The sequence below is a fragment of the Grampus griseus genome (assembly GCF_964374135.1).
Source record: "Grampus griseus genome assembly, chromosome: 11".
Taxonomy (NCBI): Eukaryota; Metazoa; Chordata; class Mammalia; order Artiodactyla; family Delphinidae; genus Grampus; species Grampus griseus.
The window spans coordinates 77,334,446-77,362,111 of NC_139005.1; the positions used below are offsets into that span (position 1 = coordinate 77,334,446).

The window sequence follows — 27,666 nt, forward strand, 5'->3', positions numbered from 1 at the left end:
AGTAGATACCCTGGTGCTGCAACAAACATTCAGAAGGCTTCAGAAGGCACTGAGTAATTCTCTTGGCAATCATAAATATAATACTGAGTTAGGAAATCCTTTATATAAAAGCAGAAGGGAAATTTATTTTGCCCTTTAATGAAATATTCTATGGATAACCTTGCCTTTTAAGATAATTTATATTTAGTTTAAGCTCAGTCAATAAATGTATATTTTGAACATCAGGAATGACTTTAATCATAGTGTTAATTTCATTTTACTTCTGCTAATCAATTTTATATATAAAGTAGTTCATATGTTAAACAGTATGTGAACCAAAATTAGGAATATAAACCCTTCCTAATGAGGTATGCTGACAGTTGGTTAAAGAAAAATATACTTTTTTAATTACCAGAGAGGACATAACACAAAGTGGTATTAGAAAACCTTTAAAAAATGATACTATACAATTTCCGCTAATACTGGCTTTGAATTTGTGGTTTTTGATATGATAATTCCAGTTCATTTAAAAAAAATCACAATATTATAGAAAATGTAACATTCTTTTTAGATACAAATACCACCATTGACTTGGACTCAGAATACTTACAATAGCAAGGGACATCATGTAATATAATGCTTGCCATATTTTGCTTTTTAAAGAAATAATACACTTATGTTTGTGTTGAAATGGTAGTTTTTTAAAAAAAGATTAGACTTAATGTAAAGGCCATAGAGTTGATTATTTGTGCTCCCCTGCAAATGGAAACATCCTTTTTCCTACTCATTGTTGAGTTAGATGAAAATTCAGATTCTATCCCTTTGCTATAATTCCTTGATGATGTAACATTATCTCATACCAAAAGAGGTACATAACAGTAGAAATACTTTTGATAATTTACTGGAATTTCATTTCACAGTTACTGAGGTAGAAACTGGCCATGTGTTTTTCCATTAAAAGATACAAAAATTCATCTAAATTTATTGATTCAAAGACATGCGTTTTTTTCACCAGCTGTTTTATAATCATAATTTCCAAACCAAACACTGCATGGAAATTTGCTCCTTGATGTGTGTTTTTTATTTACAAAGACTTACCACTAGTGAGAATGTTACAAAGTAACACTGTAAAACACACTGAGAAAACAGTATGGACTGTGTCACAAACAGCTAGGTACTTTAGAATTCAGTGTGAGTCTCAGAAATAACTCTGACCATTAAGTAAACATCAAATTTTTAATAAATAACATACATGAAAAACAAACATTTTATAAAAATTACCTTATACCTAACAAAATAATTTCTTTGATGAAGATTTTGGTTGGATTTATCCTGGCGGTGTTCACTTATATAAAATTTTTGTACTGCATTTACTCTATTCTGATGAAATTCCACCCTTTTGGAATCACACAAGAGATGAAACAAATACAGCTACAATATTGTGCCTTCTTGAAATGCTTCTATCCACCTATAAGAGAAATTTGTTAGATTTTAAAATACAATCATCCAATATATGTTAAGACAGTATAGATAATAGCTGTGCCTGTGGATCCAATTACTCTAACAAGTATATTTAAGATCTTTCTTATAGCAAATGAGAATTCTGTATGTATAGAACTACCCTTTATTTGGTAATTGGGACCAAACTTTGGCCTGAAAAGTGCATCTCTTACTTCTTTCTCTTTTTTGGCCATACCACACAGCTTGCAGGATCTCAGTTCCCCAACCAGGGATACAGCCCGGGCCCTGACAGTGAAAGCACCGAGTCATAACCACTGGACCACCAGGGAATTCCTGTGCATCTCTTATTTCTTTGAAGCATGAGGAAGGGGCCATTTCATGTATAGGCTCTATGAAGTTCTACTGACCCCATTTAATTGATTTTGGAAGTGGATATATCTGCAGAGGCCTTTATTTCAACCCCCTTTCTGCCTTTGGGAATACTAGCTCTGTCCCTGTCTCCTCATCTCTTAATTCTACCAACCAGAGACTCCTTGGGCATCTGTAGTCCAGACCTATTCTAATATTTTCAGTGAAAGGGAATCTAGCATCTAGTAGTCTACTCCCAGTTGATCTAAAGTTTGCATGCAATATAAAAGTGTCTCACTTTCACAGAAGTCTTTCTAAAATTCTTTTGCCTCAAAAGTTTTATTTGACAATATACACAGCTACAATTATTCAGAAGACACTTGGAGGTAGTTTCTTTGTACCTCCCCAGTAGTGTAATGGCTTCTAAACTTACCATGAACACTTGAAATCATTCAATGTAGTTAGTAAAAGTAGCCCGTAGCAGATTTATCTCACATTTTAAGGATGGAATTTAAAAAAATTTTAAAATGCAAATGGCATATAATTTATACCATAATAAAAAGGCTTTTTAAAAGTCAAAAGTTTCCATTAAAATTAACACATTTTAATATTCTATAATATTCTATAATGTGTTTAATATTCTATATAACACATTTTAATATTCTATAATTTTAATATTCTATAATTTTAATATTCTATAATATTCTATAACACATTTTAATATTCTATAATATTCTATATTTAAAATTCTATAATTCTATAATATTCTATATTCTATAAATTTAATATTCTATATATTCTATATAATATTCTATAATTTATAATTCTATAATTTTAATATTCTATAATTCTATAATATAATGTATAACGTATTCTAAATACAGCAACGCATATGATATTAACCTAAAGAGAAATTTATAAATTAGCCTGTATTAATAACAAGTAAGCTCATACCCTTCACCCAACTACATTCAGCTCTGTCTTGAAGGGCTTTCTATCTTGTCAACTTAATGACATAAAGATATATATTCAAAAGCTTATCAGCTTGATGATGAATTCAGGTAAAAATGATGAGAAATATAATATCCAACAGAATTTTAGGGCAATTACTACTATTTTACCCAAGTAACTATTTTTTAAAGAAACAATAGTTGTGTCATAATTTAAAAATATTCTTCAGTACTCAAAAGTACCTGATTATTCAGGAACATATATAATTCTGGTACATTAATTTTAACTACCTAAAGAAATGACAAGCCTGGCTTATTTAAAGTATTCTTTTTGATCTGCATACACTTTTAAAGCCTATTGAGAAAACATGAGCACCTCTTAGTGAAAACAAAATGTATATTTTGTGAGGCCAAAATGAAAATCAAATGAAAGGGAGGCGAACTAAATTGTTTTGTTCAGAAAGGACCTCAGTTTCACAGAGATATGCTTCTCTATGTTAAGCCATCTCATGACATCTAAATAAATATTCTTGTTGGAATTTTGAAGAGACTATTTCAGCCTTTTCCACCTAAAATGATATCCATTTCTTTCTACTCAGTCATTGGGAACAGCATGGGAGCCTCTTAATGTGTTTGACCTTTTCCCCAAAGGAGTAAGTCAGCAAGCAGCTGTTTAAACCCCTGCTGTTCCATGGCACAATTGAATCATTGGATTGCCAAAGTCCCAGAATGTTTCAAGAGAAGATTCTTAACCTCATTGGAGGAGAGGTCAAATAACCTCAGCTTCCCTTCCTTTCAGCAGAGGAGAATCATGCTGCTTCCTTGAAGGTCATGTGTACACAAAATATTTTGGACAGAACTACCTATTTTCTTTTCCTCTCTGCCTCCTGAAAATATTCCAGATACTCTTGCCTGTCTTTAAAACAATTCTAAAGAGTTTGAATAATACGTTAAATTCTTTCTAAATTGTACGTCTGATTTAAATTCTTCGTTGTTTCCATGCATGGAAGTAGGTTATTTTTAAAATCAATCAGTTAAAGTAACAACTTGAAATCTAATGTATGAAAGAAAAATATGTCTAAATTACTTACTTCTGAGCCGAGTGAGCATCATCTGCTTTGAATACATAAAATAACATGTTTTTGTGCAGTAACTGAAATACTCTCGACTCTGAATTCTCATCTTTGACTTGAGTGACAGTGAATCCTAGTAAAGGTTGACTCTCCAAAGCTGCCACATCCTAAATTTACAAAGACACAAAAGGAGATGGGTTTCTAAGTTGATACAAAATTCAGATCTGCAAACTCCTGATCTATATAACTCTAACTTAATTTCAAATACATATATATAAAACAATGGTAATTCTAGCAACTTATTCACCTTTCATTTATTCAACGATATTTATTGGGACACCCCTGCCCCACCTACACCATGAGCCAGACACTGTGCCAGACAGTTTTCAGCGTGTTCATATCCACTGAATTTCACATTATTTCTCTACAACCACAGGAGGTAAGTAATTATATTACTTTCATTTTATGGATGTAGAAAATGTAGCTCAGAAAGGCGATATATCCCAGTCCCACCGAACCTCTGCCTTTAGTGAAGTAGTCAGTAGTCACATGACACTCCCCAAACTTACATTTTAACACTATGGAAAATTCCTAACATTTCTGAGTAAGAGCTCTTTAGATACAAAACAAGGACCCTGTTCATGTCAAAAATAACAGCAACATCTCCCCCCCTCCCAAACAAAATAAAACAAAAAACAGAGACAAAACAAATAAATTAGGCAAACATTGTAATTATTTCCAGGTAGCATTATAAAACAAGACCCTCAAATTATTCATGTTTAGATTTCAGATCTTACCTCACTTGCAGCATACGTATATAGCACTTTATTTTTTATGACAAACCACAAGTGTTTCCAAGGTTTTTTATTGCCCTTTGATCTGTACAAGTAGCCACTCATAGAAGAATCTTCTGTGTTCGCTGATACCTAGGTAAGCAAACCCCACACACAGTTTAATAGTTTTCATACAAAAACAAAATTTAAAATCACAAAGTTGCTTTTGATCATTGGTGCTGAAAGCAATAACCATAATAAGAATATCATGTTTCAGAATGAAATTGTTTATTTTCAAAATTTGCTACTGTACAAATTGAATACTGCCATGCCATGAGCATAAAATCCTTCCTTTTAGAAGCAATTCCAGAATTTTACCTGGTTTAACTGTGCTTGCATGTATGTGTTTCTTTGCGGGTTCACCTGTATTTTCTCGGTTGCCAGAAGATGAATAATAATTCCACATGTCAAAAATGCCTTTTATTTTTTTTTAAGATCCATCCACTTTATTTTTTAACATCTTTATTGGAGTATAATTGCTTCACAGTATTTTTTTTTTTTTTTTTTTTTGCGGTACGCGGCCCTCTCACTGTTGTGGCCTCTCCCGTTGCGGAGCACAGGCTCTGGACACGCAGGCTCAGCAGCCATGGTTCACAGGCCCAGCCGCTCCGCGGCATGTGGGATCTTCCCGGACCGGGACACGAACCCATGTCCCCTGCATCGGCAGGCAGACTCTCAACCACTGCGCCACCAGGGAAGCCCCGCTTTACAGTATTGTGTTAGTTTCTGCTGTACAACAAAGTGAATCAGCTATACATATACATATATCCCCATATCTCCTCCCTCTTGCATCTCCCTCCCACCCTCCCTATCCCACCCCTCTAAGTGGTCACAAAGCACTGAGCTGATCTTGCTGTGCTATGTGGCTGCTTCCTACCAGCTATCTATTTTACATTTGGTAGTGTATATATGTCCATGCCACTCTCCTCTCACTTCGTCCCAGCTTACCCTTCCCACTCCCCATGTCAAGTCCATTCTCTACGTCTGCATCTTTATTCCTGTCCTGCCCCTAGGTTCTTCAGAACCATTTTTTTTTTAGATTCCATATATACGTGTTACCATACGGTATTTGTTTTTCTCTTTCTGACTTACTTCACTCTGTATGACAGACTCTAGGTCCATCCACCTCAGTACAAATAATTTCGTTTCTTTTTATGGCTGAGAAATATTCCATTGTGTATATGTGCTGCTTCCATGTCCCGGCTATTGTAAATAGAGCTGCAATGAACATTGTGGTACATGACTCTTTTTGAATTATGGTTTTCTCAGGGTATATGCCCAGTAGTGGGATTGCTGGGTCATATGGTAGTTCTATTTTTAGTTTTTTAAGGAACCTCCATACTGTTCTCCATAGTGGCTGTATCAATTTACATTCCCACCAACAGTGCAAGAGGGTTCTCTTTTCTCCACACCCACTCCAGAAAAATGCCTTTTTAAAGCTGTATTTTGGGACAGTATATATTCTTTATTGCTCCTCTTATTTTGGGTGTTAGGGAAAATTACTTAAACCTTTAACTCAGTTCCTGAAATAACTTTCTGGATTTCTAAAAACTTTATCAATAAAAAAGTAAATAGAAAATTCTTTTTTTTTTTTTTTGGCCATGCCTGCATGGCTTGCGGGATCTTAGTTTCCTGACCAGGGATCAAACCCAGGCCCTGGCAGTGAAAGCACAGAGTCCTAACCACTGGACCACCAGGGAATTCCCAGAAAATTCTACTATTAATGGTGATTTTTTTAAAAAAAACTATTTATTTATTTATTACTTTTGGCTGTGTCGGGTCTTATTGCGGCACGCAGGATCTTTTGTTGCCGCATGAGGGCTCTTCGTTGCAGCACTCGGGCTTCTATCTAGTTGTGGCTCTTCGGCTCCAGAGCATGTGGGCTCTGTAGTTGTGGCACGCGGGCTTAGTTGCCCCGCGACATGTGCGATCTTTGTTCCCTGACCAGGGATCGAACCCAAGTCCCCTGTATTGGAAGGCAAATTCTTAACCACTGGACTACGACGGAAGTCCCTTAATGGTGACTTTAAGGATCAGTTTCTGCTCCCCAAATTTTGGTCTAAAAGAAAAGAAGCTTGTTTTGCTTCATAAAAGGCTGAAAGTGTTTCAATCTCTAGGTAAAAGACACTAAGCCTTCAGTGATTATAATATGGCAGTTGAAACTTTTCTCTTTTTAAATATAGGAAAAATAGAGATATAAAAGCCAAGTTTAGGAACTGCCTTATTGGTGGTATGGTGAACAGACTCCCAAGGTGGCTTCCCACTGAGAATCAGGCTGTCGTAGCATCTCCTCCCCTCCAGTGTGGGCAGGACCTGTGACTGCTCCTAACCAACAGAATATGGTGAAGGTGATGGGCTATCACTCCCATGATTATATTACATTACATAAGACTCTATCTTGCTAGCAGACTGGCTCTAGAGACTTTCTACCATGCTGGCTTTGAAGAAGTAAGCAGACGTGTGGGGAGGCCCACGTGGCAAGGAGCTAAGGGCAGCCCCTAGGAGCAGGGTAGATCTTTCCCTAGTCAGTCTCCAGATGAGAACTCAACGCTGGCCAACACCTTGACTGCCGCCCTAAAGAGATCCCATCTAAGCTCCTGAGATAATAAATGTGTGTTGTTTTAAGCCACTACATTTGTGGTAATTTGGTACAAAGCAGTAGAAGACTAATAGAGATGCGGTCTATGAATTTTAAAGTATATCTTTAATCATGTAGTAATTGTATTAATTTCTTATACATTTCATAAAAAGGATGATATATTATTTAGTGGAAATTTTATTTATTTATTTATTGGCCACACCGGGTGGCATGTGGCATCTTAGTTCCCTGACCAGGGATCGAACCCGTGCCCCCTGCATTGGGAGCGTGGAGTCTTAACCACTGGACTGCCAGAGAAGTCCCAAGTGGAAAATTTATATCTAATGTTAAATTAGAAATATCTCTCAAGTAAATTTGTATACAGAAATAACATCCCTGTATAAGACTACTAAGTAATTAAAAAAAAAAAAACTAAAATGTTTACATTCAAAGGAGTTTTCTCTTAAAATGTAGTCACATTGGGATACCCACTATGTACTTATGTTAAGTGTTACTATCATTGCCCAAAATATTTTGTACATTACTCTTTTGGAATATTTTACAATTAATTTATTAGCCATAAAAGATTAATCCCAATACTAAATAGTCATACATAGTCCTCTAAATAATCTTTTTAAAAGCAAAGTTGGTGTTAACCAGCTTAATCACCTAATTGATTCACAAAACTTTCCTTCCAATGATTTATTTAAAAAATAAATGGGTTTCCCTGGTGGTGCAGTGGTTAAGAATCCGCCTGCCAATGCAGGGGATACGGTTTTGAGCACTGGTCTGGGAATATCCCACATGCCGCAGAGCAACTAAGCCCGTGTGCCACAACTACTGAGCCTGCGCTCTAGAGCCCACGAGCCACAATTAGTTAGCCCATGAGCCACAATTACTGAAGCCCGCGTGCCTAGAGCCCGTGTTCTGCAACAATAGAAGCCACCGCTATGAGAAGCCCGCGCACCGCACCAAAGAGTAGCCCCCGCTTGCAGCAACTAGAGAAAGCCATGCACAGCAACGAAGAACCAAAGCAGCCAAAAATAAATAAATAAATAAATTTTAAAAAATAAAAAATAAATGAAATCCAACTCAAGAGACGCAGCCCGCCATTACTGAGGGTGCTGAGGCTCTGAATGTATGTAATTCTAAAAAAGAGGAATTTCTAAAAATGTACTGAACATCACTAGAATAAGAACACAACTTCCTAATTCCTCAAAAAGTTAAACACAGAATTACTGTATGATCAAGCAATTTCACTCCTAGGTATATAACCAAGACAAATGGAAACATAAGTCCACATGGAAATCTGCACACAAATGTTTATAGGAGCATTATTCACAATAGCCAAAAGGTGGAAACAACCCAAGTGTCCATCAACCGATGAATGGCTAAGTTGTAGTACATACATAAAAAGGAGTACTATGCAGACATAAAAAGAAACAAAGTGCTGATACATGCTATAACTTAGATGAACCTCAAAAACACTGTGCTAAGTGAAAGAAGCCAGACACAAGGGTCATATATTGTATGACTCCTTTTATATGATAGATCCAGAATAGGCAAATACATAGAGCAGATCCATGGTTGCCAGGGGTTGGAGGGAGGGGGTAGTGGGGACTGATTACTTAGCAGACACAGGGTATTCTTATGAGGTGATGAAAAAGTTTTGAAATTGGAGCAATATGGCAGTTACACATCGCTGTGAATACACCAAATACTACTAAATTGTATATTTTAAAATGGTTAATTATATGTTATGTGAATTTCACCTCAGTTTTTTAAAAAAAGACCAAAAAACACAGCTTTCTGAGGAGACTACTTTGACTTTTATAGCACTTAACTGGATAAATTTCCCCGTGTGACCACAAAGGAGCAAGGCAATGGCCCTCAAACTTTAGTACACATATATCTGAATCACCAAGAATGCAGGTTAAAGTTTCTGATTCCATACAGTGTGGGTGGGCCCAGGAATCTGCATTTCTATAAGTTCCCAGGCGGTGCTGCTGCCGCTCTGGAGGATGCTTTGAGAACCAGTGGAGCCAAGGGAGAAATGGCTGCAGCCAGGAAGGCCTGTTTGTGTGGCTGGGTGGAAAGATGTACAAAAAAGGATTGGAATTAGGTTGACTCTAGTCTACAGACTATAACGAGTTTTGGTAGCCAGTGCTGTGGAGTTTCGACTAAAGAGGGGAGCACAGATAAGAATTATATTTATAAAATGTGACATCAGCATGGAGAGGTGAAAAATTACAGAGAACTTAACTCGGTTGGTTAAGAACCTTAAGGTTTTTGAACGTACATTTAGATTCAGGAACTGTGTGATGGAAGAAATACAGTTCAGGGGTATTCACTCAGTTGGCTTACCCAGTTCCACATGAAACTTGGCAAATGGAACTGTATGTAAGTCCTATTTTTACTATATCATGAGACTGGCTATAAATCACTTCCTAGTGTTTCAATGGCCATGATGAAATACACTCAACTTTACATGAGAAACATGATCCTGGTCAAATTTTTAGAGCTGTTTGCTCTTCCATGATAGAAGACCTCCACAGCAACCAAGCAAGAGAACAGAATTTAAAACTACTCTCCTGGCCACAAAACTAGCATGGGTAGAACTAATTAACAAAAATCAAAATAGGAGTGACCAGAAAGGCAGGACTGTCTGAATTCTTGACACTGGCTGACTGAACACCTGAATTTGAGGAACTGGGATAGGATATCATTGATGCCTGTGGATTTACTCCAATGGCAGGTCTAACTCTATAGTCTATTATCACTTAAAATTTTTTTCTTTTAAGTTAAAGGAAGAACAACATACTATCAGTGATATCAGCTGTATATAACCAACTAATGCCTATAAAAAACAAGCCATGCAGATGAGTAAATGCTAATAAAATGCCCCAAATATTCTATAGACTTCTTCCCTCACCTCAAAGGAGAAAGGAAGGGGTCTCCTCAAAGTAATTTTAAAAATTCACACATGTCCCAGTTATCTTTCCTTTCTATCATTGCTATAAAATGTTCTCCAAACCTTTCAACAGGCATTTTCTAAATGACTCAGGTCATAAGGGAGATCAAGCAAGATCGTGAGGCCTCAACCACATCCATCACCAGTATTAAAATGCATGTCTTAATAGTGCTGGGAAATGACGTCTTCCTTTATGAAAGAAAAATATTGTATTATAAGTGTATGAATAATTCAGCCTCTATCAGGTTGCAAGTCTAATGGAAACACTTACTTCTTTGAGAGCAGCTGGGATTTTTTTCTGTTTCCTCCCTGATGGAATACTATGTAAGACTGATGATAAGGTGCTTGAAGGAGATTTGTGATTTCCAGGAGATCCAATCTTAGGAGAGTGCTGGTGATCTAAAACAAATCAGGTACACTTATATAACCAATGGTAAGCATTCTGCAATTCAATTTAATCCAAATCAATAAACGTTGTTGCATAAATATCCATGGAAGGATACTTAAGAAACTTATGATACTTCCCCAGGCTGGAAGCTGAGTGGGAGGAAGACTTCCCACTGTCTATGATTTTATACTTTTTTAACTGCAAGCCATATGAACGGATTGACCTTTTGTGCCTTAAGAATTCTGAAACATGTTTATGTACTACCAACTTTAAAAAAAATTGAAAAAATTTCCCTCCTGACTTTAAAAAAAACCCAAACTGACAACATCATTTAGTATCTAGATACATGACCAAATAATATTACAATGAACAAAATGCTAGAAAAGGGACTATAAGACAAGATGAGGAAGTAATTAATTTTCACTGCAGAGGTTCAAGGAAAGCTGGGAAAATGAGAGTTTTGAGTTAGCATTAAGGTATAAGTAGGAGTTTGCCAAGCTAAAAAGCGGAGGAAGAACAGTCCATGAAGACAAGTCAGCATAAGCAAAAGCACACAGATATGAAATTAGTTCATCTATTTGGAGGTGAGGCTGGGAAAAAAATGGCTGGTTCTAAGGACTGTCTTTTAGGCAGTGGGAAATCAAAGAAAGGCCTTTTGGGCTGGGAAGTAACACGAGCAGACTGAATTTAGAAAAATAAATCTGGCAGTAGGAAAGAGGAAGGATTTGCAGCAGAAAAACCTGTTAGGAAATTAGGACAGTAGTCCACATGAAAGATAATGAAGGCTTTGTTAAGGCTGAGGTGGATAAAGAATTCAAGAGCAAGACAGGTTTTTCAAACATAAATTTGACAAGATTTACTGACCAAATGGGTGTGTGTGATGAGGGAGGAGTATTCAAAAATGAATTTTGAATGTTTGAGCCTATATTATATACCCGGAGAACAAAGGGAGGAACATCAGGGTGGCAAAAGATTAGGTGGACGTGTCTTTTTGGAAAATGTATACAGATAATAACAAACAATTCCTCTATAAATATATGGATTCTGAAATGGCATATCATCTAGTTATTCATTTAGATATTCTCATTGATGATGAAAAGCTATTCTTCATCAACATGAAGGATAATCTTTAAAAAATTTAGATCCTTTAAGTTTCAGGATCTCGTCCCAAAATATAGACCTGAACTGCATTCCCCTTAACTGTAGGGATGGATACTTGCAAATAACGAACAGGCAGATTTGATTTATCATTTTGTAGTTGGCGAAAAGCCGCACATTTAGATGTAAAATAAAACCTCACTACATCAGTCCAAGTGATTAGAATAAGGCTAACGAAGTGCCACCTAGTATGTTTCCATAGAGAATTACTTTACTAATACAATAAAAATGATTTGTAATGAGCACACAGTTGTGAAACTAGAAACTTGAAAATTATTTGGAAGTTAAAGTTCCCCTGTAACTACTCCAAGCATTTTATCCTGTGATTACATTTCTACAATCAGGATCCTCAGCAAAACCGTTTTCAGAGTAAAAATAAGTTTCAGTCCAACCTTTCTTGGAATTACCACAAAATATGAGTTAAGAAAGCTTCACTAAGTTAAGAAAACAAGATACTTAATATTTTGAGAGAAGTATCACCAATCATATTGCTAATGTGCCTAAGATGATTCTTTCAGAAGGTTGTCTGAAAGTATCTGGGGAATAATGGAATTTTCAATTAAATCTTTACTTATATATTACCTAATTTCTGCAGTTCTTGGAAACAATGTTCACATACTCTTGCTGGTTGATTTTTCAGGTAATCTAATCCATATTTATTGGATGAACAAGCTTGGCATACAATCTGAAAACACATTGGAATTATTTCATTTAGAATAACCTTTGTATCTAAACCATCAGTTATGTTACAATTTATAGTTCTGTCTAGTTTTCAAAACCTTTTCATAGTCACTGAGTCTGAATAAAAATTCAGTGGAGCTCAGGCTTGCAGGGAACTCACACACAATACCACACTTGAAGAGGCCACAGATTATTACTGAGTGCTTACTACCGATAATAATATACTAAAGGAGTTAACATGTGCAAAATGTTTAGAACAGTGCCTGGTGCGTAGGAATTCCTGTGTTAGCTGTATTTATCATCTTCGTCATCATCGTCATTGTCATCGTCACTGCTGCAACTATGAACACCTCTGCTGTGCCTCTTCCCAGTGTCTGGCCCAGATTAAATGCTGTCTAAATAAGACCCATTAAATCTTTATAGTAACTCTCTGATGTCATTGTTACAATGCTCATTTTACTAAAAACATCACAAAGACTCAGAAACATCACTAGTGATAACTTCAACACTGAAAGCTTCCTCCTACTAAGAACTTAGTATTTAGATAAATGCAGTTTCAATAATTATCTGTAAATGTGAGCATCTATTTAATTTGAATTTATTAGTTTTTTAAAAAATGAACATGATCTATTATGGACATTCTGAAGTAATCTTGGGCTAGGAAGAGCTAAGTTCCCTAATAAGATTGCCTTGTGCCTAAATATGTAGAGGAGATACCACCTACGATTCAGTGTCTCCCCCGACCCCCAATGGTTTACAAGGAGAAACATGCTTCTTCGTTATGTACAGCTTAGAGCTATTGAAAATCACAAGGGAGGTGAGTGTGATCCTCTCTAACCTTTCCACAGGCCCGACAGTGATGTCGTCTCCAGGTCAGAGTAAATTCACTTGTGCAGATCATACACATCGTAGCTCTGGTATCAGGAATCCAGATGGGAGCCTTGGATCCAAGAGGACTAACTTCGTCTTTATTTTCTGAGTCAGCCTGTGGAAGAACGACTTCTGATTATCTCTATGCACACTGCCTGCTACAGCATCAAGCCTTTTTATTTGGACTGGCAGCTCACAATGCTGATGGTATCATTAAGGATGTGGATGAAATATGAGCTATCATATTTTTCATGTTATTAGGATATTAAGATTAGCTACATTCCAACAATCCTCTAGTGCAAAATTAACTTTAAAAGATGCCTGAGGTAGTGCAATAACAGCCAATTAGTTTCTTCCTTAAACTATACTGTATTTTCTACAATGAGGTTTTATAACTAGAAAAAATATGAATGCACTATATGCTATCATAGACTTGTAGTTAGACATTAACAGAATGAATATTTAGCTCTGAAATTACACACACACCTCCAATCCTTCTGTGAAACACATGTTGCTTTTCTAAACCCCTGGGAAAAGTTTCTTTAAGGTAAAAACTATTTGAAATGCACTGCAAAAACATAAGAAGGAAAAGACAATACCTCATCAAGACTCCTACTGGGACAGAATGTGATTCTTTTCTTGGCATACTCTTCTATTGACCTGGAAATTGCTTCTAGCCATTCATCCCTTTCTGGGGCAGAACTGTTGGGGGCAAAAGAAAGTTCTATCAACCAGATGTCAGCTTTTATTCTTTGCCTTTTTCTTACGTCTTTTCCTTCTGCCATGGCAACAGATTCCACCACCCTCCAACAATGCTAGTCACAGGCAACAATTCTGAGGTTTACGTGCACAAATAATCAGAGCAGGCATTAGAGAACACACGGCATTTTAGCAAACACAATGCTTTTTTTCTTTCCAAAAATACCGCTTTCTACTGAATGGCTTTTGAAGTCTCCTAAATTTGGAGGCATTTTTGTTTGGTTTAAGGGCTATTCATGCAATTAATAGTTATGATTATTTATATAACCAAGGAGTTTCCTGAGATATAATCCTAGAATTTAAAAATATTCCAAGAAATCAAGTTTCAAATCCAAATTTACAGCACAGAATACTAAATATTTTTAGGTTACTAAATATTCTAGAAAGGGCACTGGAGTAAAGGAAACATATTTTTGGTGTCATAAATAGATGTTGAAGGAGTGGTTAATAAGGGAAATAGCCTTCAGTGGTTGTTAGGGTTCCTCTACCTATTCGGCCCATCACATTTTCTGTTCTTAACCCTCAGTTCATCAGGAGCTATGCGACTCGAATGTAGATGGAAATGGGCGAAATTGGGGGAAAGCCTGCTCAGAAAAACACGTTCTTGTTCTGTTTTTGCAACCACACCTCCCTCTGAAAAAAATTCTATGGTAACTCAGAATCATCACTGGTATCGCCCATTTTGTTTTGCATACTCAAGAGGGAGAGGCACATTTTAGGTATTGTGTGTGTGTTTGTAGAGAGACAGAATTTAATAATAAATTTAAATCTCTATCATGATAAAACCCATCATAATAATGGGAATGTGATTGTATAAGAAAATGTGCACTTTCCTTTTTTAAAGAGAAGCATATACTAAAGTAGGTAGGAGTAAAATGACCGGATATTTGCAATTTGTTTTGAAGTACTTTAGAAAACGGAAAATTTGTGGCAGAATCTTGGTAATTTTTGAGTCTGGGTGACTGAATATGCAGTTTCATTGTATTATTCACTCTAATTTTAAGTATATTTTAACTTTTAAATAATGACTCTAAAATGAAAAATTCCATCACAAAAAATGATACAAATAGGCCTATTTTGATGAATCCAGAGCAGGTCAAGGAGCTAACTTTAAAAACCACTCACTTTTCCCACAATAATCATTCTTAGAAATGTATCTTCCTACTAAATGGCTTCAGTGCCTTTTAGAAAATGCACTCATATGGATGTTAAAAGGAAGATATCCAGTTTACAAATAAAATTTTAAAACTAGTATATTTCTCAAAGTTTCATTATATACCAAAACCAAAATAAAATAGAACAGCCCCTCTCTCTCTAAACCAAACAAAACCTGCCTCAGTTACCTCTACTATTCTATCATCGCTGCCCCAACTAGCTGCCGCTGATTTAACATTTACTACGTATCAGCCAACTATGCTGAATGCTTTCTTTGCAAATATCATCACTTCTCATCCTCAGAGGTACCCCATGGAATATACATTGGATCTTACACCCCATTCCCCCAATCCCAACATCACACACCATCACCATTTACAGAAAAGCCATGTGAGGATTTGAACTGTTAGATAATTTGCTTTAGATAACAGGCTCTGTACTAAATGGTGACTTGGTATCAGATCCAAGTGTGGCTAAGGATGGAACCCTTCACCACCATGTCACCTCTGGCCTCTGTTCCTGTTCTCTGAAGGACTACGCTATGAGAACACAGGCTCAGGTTCTAAGTAAACATTCATAAAATATTACTGTCTCCCCTGCCCTCTCTCCCTCCCCAACTTTTCACTGGAAAAAGTAACAGAAAGTCAAGAGGCAGATGGCTAATTTGAGGATTGCCGTGTGATTTTTCTGGAGCCCTGGGAGCACATGGAATGTGACTCGACTGTGCAAATCATGTCACATATGCTGTTCTTTCATTTAATCATTCCTGGCTCTCTCTTGTGTGGGGTTCTGCCAAAACAATGTTTATCAGCTGATAACACATTTCTCATAGACCACACACACTTGCCTACAGCATCGAGTGGAGACGTTCTAGCTCTGCCTTTGTGACATGGCTAGTAGAAGAATCAGCATCTTCCTCACAGAAAAACACAGTTAAGCCAAGTATTCTTTTCTTTATGGAACGTGGACATTACCAGATAGCAAATTTGCATTAAACAAGTACCATTTCCCTGATGAATGGAAATAATTTCTAAGGGAAAAACTCTCCAACAGAAGAGATTTCTGGTGTGTTAGACCTTGCCACACTATTTACTTCTTGTGTTAACTGTGGGATGCAACTCTGAGGTCCAAAGGCCACATCACTTCAGTTTATTTGAGTAACATTTACTGGGAGCCTTCTATGGGCCAGGTACTACGCCATGAACTGGGCACACAAAGTACACTTCACTTGCAAGGGCTCACATCTAATTGACGTGAGACATAAAGTCAGGTAAAAATGACCGTATGATATAATAAATGTAAGATAGATAAGTAACATAGAAGTAGTTAATTACCTTATTTGGGTAGCAGGGAAGGCCTTGCAGAGGTGATGACTAAGGTGCTATTGGAACAACTACAGGTGTTTGACAGGGAACTCTGTGGTCTCCCTGTGCACCCTCAGCCAGTCTCCTAGCTTTGGTCATCATCTCGAGGCTGATGACTCCTCAGGATATGCCTCTAGTCCAGTCTTCCTTCTGACATCTAGCTCCTGACATCAACTGCCTCTTTGATGACCCCATTTTGATGATTTATAGGCACCACACATTCAATATGCACATCTGAACCTAAATTCCTGATTTTTCTCCTAAAGCTGCACCTTTCCCAGTTTTCCTTATCACAGCAATCCAATACGCTGTACAGGCTGGAGACTCACTCCTTCTGCCTCTCTCTGTCCCATTACTCGTCTCCTTCAGTTCCCCTCCCAAACCATCCTCCACAGAGCAACCAGATATTCTTTTAAAAAATGCCAAAACGATCACATCATTCCCTTGTAGAAACCTTTCAGTGGTTTCCTGTGGCTATTAGGCTAAAGACCAAAATCCACAAGACGGTTCTGCATAATCTTTCTCCCTGGCCCTCCAGGTTTATCTTGGGTCACTCTCCCTCTCATTTGCTATGTTCATGACACACTGGCCTTTTAGTTCTTTGAATACACCATGTCCCTTTCCACCTCAAGGCCTTTGTACACACTGTTCCTAATGGCCAGGAGCCTCCTCCTTTTCTCTCTGCCTAGCTATCCAACACCTACTTATCCTTCTTAACTCAATAGACACAGGACTTTAGGGAAGCTACCCCTAACTGCCCTTTTTCCACCAAATCTAATTTAAGATCCCTTGCTTTACAGCCTCATAGCACCTGGTAGTTTCCCTGTATACTACTTAATCTCCCTGATAATTGACGGTGGTAATACTTGCTAAGTGTATGTCTTTCCTAATGGACGGTAAGCTCAGGGAAGGAAAGGCCCTTTTCATTGTCCTCTGTATCCTGATGCCTACCAAAATGCCTGGCCCAGGGTAGACGCTCCATATTACTTCTTGAACAAAGGAATGAATTCTAGGTGGAGGCAGCCACCTGTGCAAGGAAGAAGGATGTGAAGCAGGCTGGCATGCATGGAGAATCATTAGCAGATCCATGCTGATGGAACATGCCATGCTTTGGTGGGGTTGGTGACACGGCGAGTGAATGGAGATCAGGCTGGTGAGGCAGATAGGAGCAAGATCACAAGAGGCCTCCATCCCTTTTTTACCTGTTACACAGTACCTCAGTGTGGTTGGGGGAATTCAGAAGGAGAGCCTGGCATATGGGTGGCATTTAGTATGTGTTTGTTCCCTTTCTTGCATGCCACCTTAACCCTCCTGTGGAAATTTACTTTTCTTTTATCAACAACTTTCCAGTTTTATCATTCTCCTGCATACCCCACATTCACTCCATCCTGATTGGCTCTACCTGATTGAACCATTTCTTACAGCTATAGCCCAGACATCACCATCTACAACCTCCTACCTGGTCTTCCAACTTCTACTCTAGTCTCTGGTGGTCTACTTCTACAAGGCAGACAGTGTGTGCTTTTAAAAATAAAAATGAGGTCACACCAATTCTTAGCTTAAAACCTTTGGATGGTTTCCCATCATACTTAAAAATCCAATGATCTTACTAAGGTCTAGGAGGCCCATCTGAAAAAACACTCGACATCCAGATATTTACCTGATAGGCAACCAAAGAAAGAAAGATCAACCATCATTTCCTGAATTGTTTAATTTTTAATAAATAGAATTTTGTTTTTATAAAAGCCTATTTTAGTTAGAAAACTTAAGTGCAACTGAAAACTTAACTTCCCTATAGGCATGTCCTCTTCATATATCTGAAAATAACTCTTGATTTTAAGAACCAGGCTTAAGTATTTGCCAGGAGCCTGATGTACAGGGACTCGATGTTCTTTGCACTTTTGTTCAAACTCAAGAAAGAAAGAAAAGGGTATAGTTCCAGGTGATCAAGCATTTACTTTTTTTTTTGGACGTATGGGATCCTCATTCCATGACCAGGGATCAAACCCATGCCCCCTACAGTGGAAGTGCGAAGTCCTAACCACTGGGCCGCCAGGGAATTCCCCTACTTTCACTTTCTAAATACTGATCTGGAGGATGCTTCAGGTGCCCCCTCCCTTGACAGAACTCTGCTTGCTTTCGCTGGTAGCTGGGAAGCACTTGACAAACCCTGAATACAGGAATTTGTCTTCTCCTGTCATCCTGAGATTTGGTGTCGGGCAGCAGTGGCCATTCCATTTCAGAAGAGTGACATGACCCAGGGAGATGCTCTTGCGGTCTGATTTGAGAAGTTAGCACATTTGGTCTGAGTCCTTGACATCCACAGACATAGGCAATATCAGAATGGTTAAAAGCATGAATTTTAGTGTCAGATTCAAATTTCAGCTCCACTGCTCTGCTACTTAACAACTGGTTGGCTTTTTTCACCATAAAATGGGTATAATAGTAGTAACTTACCTTAAAAGGTTATTGTGAAGATTTGATGAATTAATACACAGAAAGTGCTTAGGATAGTAGTCCCTGGCACAAAGTAAGCGCTACATCAATGTTTGCTCTATTTTTATTATGTCAAAGGTGAGATCTGAGAGCCGCCCAGACTTGTTATGCAGATTCAGCAATGGAGCAAGCTGTCGCTGTTGGCGGCTCTCCCTTCACCAGTCAAATCCTCCCACACATGCACTTCTACCACTTAGCCAAAACTGAATAATATGCGTGTGTGAGTCACACAGCCCCAGGTTTCCTCAGTACTTGATTTACATTATGGTAATATATTTTGACTTACACATATGTCACTGTAGGTTCTGATTTGAGGCAATGTGGTATGTCATAATAACAAGAGATTTAAAAGCAGAAAGTTTCTACCTGTATCCTGACTTTGCCATCTATGCATCCTTAAGAAAGCAACTCAATTTTTCTGTAACTTAGTCTTCCTCCTTTTTATGACACCTACCTCAGTAGATTTGTTATGACCTCTGAATGCTACACGAAAACTTCCTAGTAAACTATAAAGCAATAGATGTTTTTAAAAACATTACGTATCACTGTAAAATGACTTGAAATAACCACTTTAAAAAAATGATCAGCAAAGCACTTTTCGTCATTATTATTCCATTCAGAGGAACATTTTAGTCTTTGTACTTCTAGCACACTATTGCATCAGCTTTTAGACATCCCACCTACATGGTAAATCAAGAGTAAACTGCATGGTATTAGGAGAGAAAAGAAAGGAAAAAAAATAAGGTTACTTGTTAACCTAAGTGTGAAAACTGCTGGAAAATGTTTGACTCTGCAATACCGACAAATGTTCACCTATACATTTTTAAAATTTACCTGGCTGAGAGTATGAAGGAACGTTCTACACTTTCAATCTTTAGTTCATTCTGATATGCCTCTTGGGTGGGTTTTCTGACCTGGAAGAAAACAAAATGATTGAGCAGACTCATCCAATTGAAAACCTCACTGCTGAAGCATAGCTAAAATTGCCCAATGCCCCCACTGCTGACAGCCACCCCCAGCCTTTATATCCAGCTTGATCTACCATCACTCTCCCTCATCTGCTCTGTGCTCCAGATGAATTTAAATACCCACATACATGAAGGCCCAACTTCCCCACCGTCAGGGCTTTGCTCACACTATTCCCTGTACCTAGAATGCCTTTCCCTACATCTCAGCGAGGCCAAATGTGACCAATTCTGTAAGGCTCTTGGCTCTTCCTCCAAAAAGACTTCCTCAAGTCTCCCTCTTCCTAACTACCACCAATCCCTCTACCATGTCCCACCAAAAGCTGCACGTTCTTTATTTTCTGAGCTCCCACAAACTTTAACTGTGCCTTTATAGTGATATGTATTACTATCTATTTTATAGGTATTGATATGCAGCATATTAGCTTCCCAACTAGTTGCTAAACTCCTGGAGGGATTGGAGTAGAGGTGGAGACAAAAGAATCATGCTTCAATTCATCTTTATATTTTTCACTAAACCGATAACACATTTTGTTTATAGTAGTTTTCAGTATAGTAGTTCTCAATATCTTATGACTCAATTAATGTATGAGGGAACAAGTAACTACAAAAATGAATAAATGAACAGTAACACATGGTGAGAGAAGAGATAGGGATATGAGAAGATGATTATCTTAGGGCTTTTTCTCTAAATACATTTGGGTAAAAAAATATCTTCTGCAAAAAAAAAAAATATATATATATATGTATCTTCTAACAGATGCACAGACCTTCATTCCTGCCAACGAGAGCATGTTGTTCAGTTTGTACATCCCGGACTGCACCGGTGTTGTATACAACAGAGCATCATTAAACTGAAAGTAGAAACATTTCATAGGACAAAGTAAAGCAACAAATTTCAGCTACAAAGATATTGGTAAGATACAGGAATAAAGGAACAATATTACCTCTTTGTTTAAAACTCTGAATATAATACTTATATTCTGCTTATAAAACCAGAACCACCTAGAATGTTCTATTAGAATATTACTAGAAGGCAACTTCTAGAAAATGTGCTTTCTTTCCAAGTTCTGTAACAGATTTAACGTTTTCTGAATTCTAAATCCCACCTAAGGTATTATAATCTGCCAAAACAAATCACTGATTGAATCAATTTTTCCAAATCAGAGATGAAATAAACTAAATTCAAAAAGGAAGCGAATTTCTAGTTATGTATCATACAAGACTTTGTTTCCTATACTTGACATGCAAACAAGCAATCCAGCCAGTCAAAGATCCTACTAAAACTGCTGTCTGAATGTGCCAATCTTATCTGTCCTGAACAACCGTCTCCTTTCATTAAGCAATTATCCCTGCCTCGGGCTCAACAGAAACACACGTGGCCACTTACCAGGAAAAACATTCGGGGCTGCATGACTTTCCGAGATAGCTTCATCAGAATTCCTTCTTTGAGAAAAACCTGATTCATCCAAACAAACATCCATTTAGTACCCTCCCAACACAACTACAATATACATATACATGTAATTTCCTTTTCGACCTTCGTTCCCCAGAATTATTTTGTGTGGAGGCTGGGCAGACATAGTTTCCTTGTTACTTTTTACAGCCATGGCTTCTTTTTAAACCCTGTAAGTCATTTAGGAATTGGATAAGCCAGCAGAGTTTCATAACTCCAATACTGAGCCCAGGGGTACCATATGGTTTGAAATGTAATTGACTGAGTGTGTACTTGATCTTGAGGCATAGCCAACATCCTGACAATTGCACTTTGTAATTTCCCTGAATTCATTCCCTCAGTCACTTTTGTGCTCTATGAAGAACATCAAAATACCAATTTTCTCCCTCCCCTCATAATCTTCTCTTACATTAAAGATTTTAATTGAAATTGTCTTTAAAGCTGTGTGAGGTCAGCTAGTATTACACAATAAAATGATCCTATTTGATCAGATACTCTGTGGGGTCCCTTGCCGTTCTCCTAATTGAATTGGACTTCGTGTCACAATGACTTAAATCATGAATGTTTTGAAAGGATAGAATGAACTTAGTTGATCCAGATTGGGTCACTGAAGAGTAACAAGAACAAATAACCTATTTTCATAACTCAAATGAAAATAGCTACAAACGGTGCCTAAATCCATTGTATTAAGTTTGCAAAATGCAGTCTAAAACACTTACCCGTCCAGGCTGAACTATTTCATGGTGTCCATTTAAGCTGTACTGAATTTGCATAAGTTTCTGAAAGTTGTCCTACAGAAAGAGAATGCACAGCATATGAAGGCACGGGCTCCCAGGTTGAACAGTACAGCAGCCGTTGAAATGAAGATACTTACTCCTTGCTTCATGGTGTCATTGGCGTGGTTGGCTACCTCTATAACAACGGCAAGGGCATCTAAAATATGTAGGAACAGAAGGGGCATTCAATCACTATCATTACCAATGAATTGCAACACTGAGCAACTCCAGACAACAAGACGGCTAGTTCACAGCCACGGACCACTGCAGGACATCAGTTAACTGTGAGTGGGCAGAAATACAGGCGATGCGGTTCGATGAGAACAAAACCAAGGAAAAACAGTACTTATGAAACAATGAGCCAAAGAAAGACTCTAAAGATACATTACAGACCATGTGTATCAATAGTATGAACATCAGGGTTGTTTTGTGCTGAGACTTGATTATTCTGTTGAAGTTTACAAGGATGAATAGGATTTTACCTGGAAGCTGAGGACCATTCCAGGATAAACTGCCTTGGGAGAGAAGGATCCTGGGATAGGAAACCAGAATTATGAGGACCAGCTATTTAAGAGGGTCAGGGCTTAGCTGCCTTCTCTTAGTCTGATCCCAAGAGGGAAGAAATGCCACAAGGAAGCATACTAGACCTTAGGAAATTACATACATTATTTTGTGAGTTGGGTTATTTAGCTTCACCTGTGTTTTATTCTTTTTATTAACCTCTTGCCTTTATTACATGTTTTTGAATGCTTCAGTCTTGTCATCTTCATAACTAGATATAAAGGAAAAAGTCTGTACTTTGTCTCCTTTTGGGCTACAGTTGTTCTCAATTCAAGACAATAGTGTTCCCCTAGGGACACTTGGACATGTATAAGATAATTTTCAGTTGTCACAATGACTGGGAAGGTCCACTGGCCTTTAATGGGTAGGAGCCAGGGATGTTAAACATCCTGCAATGCTAATTAGAAATCCACACAAAGACGGTTATCTGGTATGACAGAAGCCCTACGATTGAGAAAAACTGGTAAGAGTGTTAAAGAAGGAAGCATGCCCTTCTGAGGCTGGTGTGGCAATGACAGTAATCGTCACTAAAAGGACTATTAAAAAAAAAAAATCAATTTCCAGAAAGGGTTTGAGGTGTTTTGGTCCAGCTACTATACCTACCAAGGGATACTCTTTCTGGTACCAACCCTGGAGGTTTCTATAGTCTTTAAATGTATTATTATCACCATTATTAAAGGAAAGCTGTATTTCCTTATAGAGACTCAAACCACATATCAGAGTTTACTGTATCTGGCACTCATCATGGCAGATATTCAAGAGGTGACCCTGGACACACTCCCTGCTTTCTGGCCTGCTTGAACCTCCAGCGGACAGGGATAAAAGCTTTAAAATTTAATGAATGGATGAAGTAATAAAGCTGCTGCTATTTGGTCACCTGGCCTCCAAGCTCTGACCTCCCCCATCCATTCTGCAATTCTACTTTCCTCATATCATCCCTTTAAGAGGCCCTGGTGACTCTGTTCCTTTAACTCTTCTGCTTATCTTCCAAAGGTATATTAGTCTCATTTTCCCTCACCTTTGGGCAATCTCATCACTTTACTGCATTGCCTCTGGCCATACAGTGCACATCACTGTTCACTGCTTATCCTAAGCCATGTCTTTGCTGAAGTGTGTAATTTTCTTTAAACAAGCTCCTTAATTTCTGGCCCTGTATTTGTTTTACCTGCAAAATGGAGCTAATAACTCACTTTCCTTGAAGGCAGAAGCCCTGGGACAGATGTTTTCTTGAGGCCCGATCTGCTAAAATCTGTCTAAGATATTTACCTTCATGAGACAGACTCTGACCTGGAATGTCCACTCTTCCTCTCGTCCACCATCTCTCATCAACTCATCTCTGGTTCTACTTCCCTCTAAGCAAAGCTCTGCCTCTTCAATCCTCACACTTTCCTCCGTCTTCCAAATGATTCTATACTGCTAAGTGCATCCTTACTTTAAAGCTATCAGCTTTGTTCTTTATCTGACGGGTATCATAGACTCTTCTCTTTCTTTTTTTAATATTTCTTTATTTATTTTGTTATGCCGGGTCTTAGTTGCGGCACGTGGGCTCCCAAGTTGCAGCATGCGAACTCTTAGCTGCAGCATGCATGCGGGATGCAGCTCCCCAGCCAGGGATCGAACCCAGGCCCCCTGCATTGGGAGCGTGAGTCAGAACCACTGCACCACCAGGGAAGTCCCTATCACAGACTTTCTTCTTCAACTAAATTATATGTTTACCAGAGACAAGAAGCATGTCATGTCCCCCACTCCAAACTTTTCCTTTAAAAAAGCACCTTTAAAAGCATAACACTTGCGAATAAAAGATGTTACAGAAGAAGTAAAATGATTAATAGAATGAATAAGAATCTCTACAAAAATGGGTTAAAAACCTTTCAGCTTTGTAATCTGATAATGTAAAGGATGCACAAGAATGTGATCAAAATTCATAAAATGAATGGCGTGGAGATGGATTTGTCTAATGTGTTTCTGTAGATTAGAACCAGGGATATACCTATGACATTTAAAAGACACTACTCTCCTAAACAGAACTAAATCCTCATGTGTGTGTGTGTGTGTGTGTGTGTGTGTGTGTGTGTGTGTGTGTGTGAGAGAGAGAGAGAGAGAGAGAGAGAGAGAAAGACAGCAGACATACATGCACACACACACAGACACAGACACACACAGTGGATTATCCCATGAATATCAATGAGTCCCTTGTATGGTAATGGACTGTTTCCCTTAAGTACTACTGGGGTGAGGGGGTGGAAGGATGGTAAGGCTAATGCCCATCATTAAGCAGTCCCAGAATAATAGACTATTTTAGACCTTATCTCTAATTTGTGTTGTTTGGTCACTTCACGGACTCATGATTTTAAAGCTTGAAAGAACCTTGCAGATCAACTGGTTCAATCTCTGTTTTTGAAAGCAGTGGACATCTAGAGAAGGTGAATGCACCCCAGCACAGACAGACTGAGCCCAGGAGGATGAAGCTCCCTGACAACAGACTATGCTGGGACCACTCTCTCGGGAGGCTGGCTCCAATGGCTGCCTGACCATGGGCATCTTTTGCCCCTATAATTTCACTTGCATCCAGCACCACTTTATCTAGTTCTATTTTAATTTGCCTAAAACAGAGTTTAAAAAGGCTTCTTAAGATTAAAACACAGTTTTGTATACGGGTTTTGTTACGTTTTTACTTTCCAGGTTCAAATGAACATAATATAAAAACTTCTATAACACATGAGACCACAAAAATTGTTTACCTTGAGTGTCTCTGTAATCTCCAGCATCTTCTAAGAGATTTTTTAAATAGTCTAGAAAAGGAAAAAAAGTTATGGTATTTAGTACAATTAAGCACTAAGGAAAAAACATTTGTCTTTCTTATTCAATACTCTAGTCAGCCTTATTGGTTAATATACATATTCATTCTGTTTGTGCTACCTTTCTAAAAATGAAAGAATAAAGCCCTGGGGTCAATTTGAAATCAGGACACAAAATCAGAGCTAGAAAGAGCCCGAGAGGTTGCACTGGTGATTTTAGAGATGAGGAATCAGGCTACCGAGGACACGGTCTCACTCAAGTAATACAACCTCTTTGTGGCAGAGCTAGGACCAGAACCCGAACCCAGGTCTCCTGATGCCCAGTTCAGCTCTTTAACTCCAACACGCACAAAGTACCTTAATCTCAAGATCAGATGCATGTTTTAGTACCAAATTTCAAGCATCAATAGATTGAATGTCTAAGGAACTCTGAGATCTGGCAATCTTAAGAGTCTAACAATACCCAGAACACCAGAAAAATGCAATACATTTGTCTAGACCAGTGGTACTCAAATGGGGTCAGGTTTGCCCCCCAGGAGAAATTTAGAAATGTCTGAAGACACTTCTGATTACCACAACTGGGGGAAAGGGGATGCCACTGGCATCTAGTGGTTAAGAGGCCAGAGACGCTGCTCAACATCCTACAAATGCACAGGACAGCCCTACAACAAAGAATTATCTGCACCAAAACGTCAATAGGGCTGCAGTTGAGAAACCCTGGTCTAGATGAAGATGGTCTGGGGCGCTTCCCTGGTGGCACAGTGGTTGAGAGTCCGCCTGCCGATGCAGGGGACACGGTTCGTGCCCCCGGTCCGGGAGGATCCCACATGCCGCGCAGAGTGGCTGGGGCCATGAGCCATGGCCGCTGAGCCTGTGCGTCCAGAGCCTGTGTTCCACAACAGGAGAGGCCACAACTGTGAGAGGCCCGCGTACCACACACACACAAAAAAAAGATGGTCTGTAAACAAGCAACATGTATATAGTGCTTCTAGTAATACGAAAAAAATTTAAGGCAATAGGTTATATTTCATAAATCCTGTAACCAAGGAATGTTACAGGATTTCAAGGTAATACTTCCTTCTCTGTTGAGAAATGTTGGATGACTTCCCATTAACTCTCAGATTAAAACAAATTCTATTTCCTGGAATTTCAAGTCTCCGCTACACGGTCCCTGTTGACTTTTCTGCTTTTCTCTCTTGCTACTGCCTTACACAGGCCCTTTGTTCTTAAGTCTGATTCTGCACAATTCCTTAAACACTTCCCATGTGTTCCCTGGCTCCATACTTTTTGTCTTTAATGTTCCCTTCTTCTGAATCCTTTCTCTGTCTCTGCGTATAAAAATTCTACTCATAATTCTTCAAGGCTCATCTCAAATTCCTCCTCTCTTACCAAACTTCCCATGTGAAAGAAATATTCTTTCCCTTTGAATAACACATTACACAGCAGTTACCGTATGCCTTCTATCATTTTCTTTTTCACTAGACTCAAGGCTCCTGTGGGCAGGGCCTGCCTACATCTGATTCATCTTTCTATCTCTCATAGCACTTAGCCAGAGACTTTACATGCAAGGGACAAGAAATGCTTAATGAATTTTAAAAAATGTTTTTTTTTAGACAGGATTGTGTCTTATTTTAGGTAAAAGGCAATAAAGGCTGAAACCAATCCTAATGCCCATGGGAGTTGGGAAATGGAAAGAGGAAAGGCATATTAAAAGACTGAATGCATTTTTATCAGATCCAATCTCCATTTAGCAATATTATGGAACAGATATAATTTCAACCCATGGATTTATTAAGTCATGCTCAAAGGCACAAAGGGGAACTTGGACGTTAGTGCCAGATTTTCAAACTTAATAGACGACTAACATACAGACCCAACTGCTGAAACTATACATCTTTGACACAGTGATCCAAGAACGTGTGTGAGTCTAGACATGCACATTATAAATAACCAGCCCTGGCAACAAGCCACAGCGAGATATCGTGTATGACGACGTTAAGCTTCTGTGCACCACGGCATAGGTTCTACCTTGCCAGAGACCATCAC

The 27,666-nt window shown here is 38.3% G+C and overlaps 1 protein-coding gene across 2 annotated transcripts in view; it reads right to left on the reverse strand.

Annotated features, from left to right (window-relative positions):
- Positions 1-1,048: 1,048 nt before the first annotated feature.
- FGD6 (FYVE, RhoGEF and PH domain containing 6) overlaps positions 1,049-27,666 on the reverse strand; it is a 109,515-nt gene continuing 82,897 nt past the window's right edge. For both annotated transcript variants that reach the window (XM_082666734.1, XM_082666733.1), the window contains 13 exons: positions 25,564-25,614; positions 22,360-22,418; positions 22,205-22,276; positions 21,420-21,488; positions 20,800-20,883; positions 19,899-19,978; positions 13,890-13,992; positions 13,259-13,405; positions 12,322-12,424; positions 10,465-10,592; positions 4,609-4,737; positions 3,830-3,978; positions 1,049-1,447 (listed from right to left, as the gene is read on the reverse strand). In XM_082666734.1, the coding sequence (XP_082522860.1) occupies positions 1,411-1,447; positions 3,830-3,978; positions 4,609-4,737; positions 10,465-10,592; positions 12,322-12,424; positions 13,259-13,405; positions 13,890-13,992; positions 19,899-19,978; positions 20,800-20,883; positions 21,420-21,488; positions 22,205-22,276; positions 22,360-22,418; positions 25,564-25,614 (1,211 nt within the window). In that variant the 3' untranslated portion in view covers positions 1,049-1,410. The remainder of the gene's footprint in view (positions 1,448-3,829; positions 3,979-4,608; positions 4,738-10,464; positions 10,593-12,321; positions 12,425-13,258; positions 13,406-13,889; positions 13,993-19,898; positions 19,979-20,799; positions 20,884-21,419; positions 21,489-22,204; positions 22,277-22,359; positions 22,419-25,563; positions 25,615-27,666) is intronic.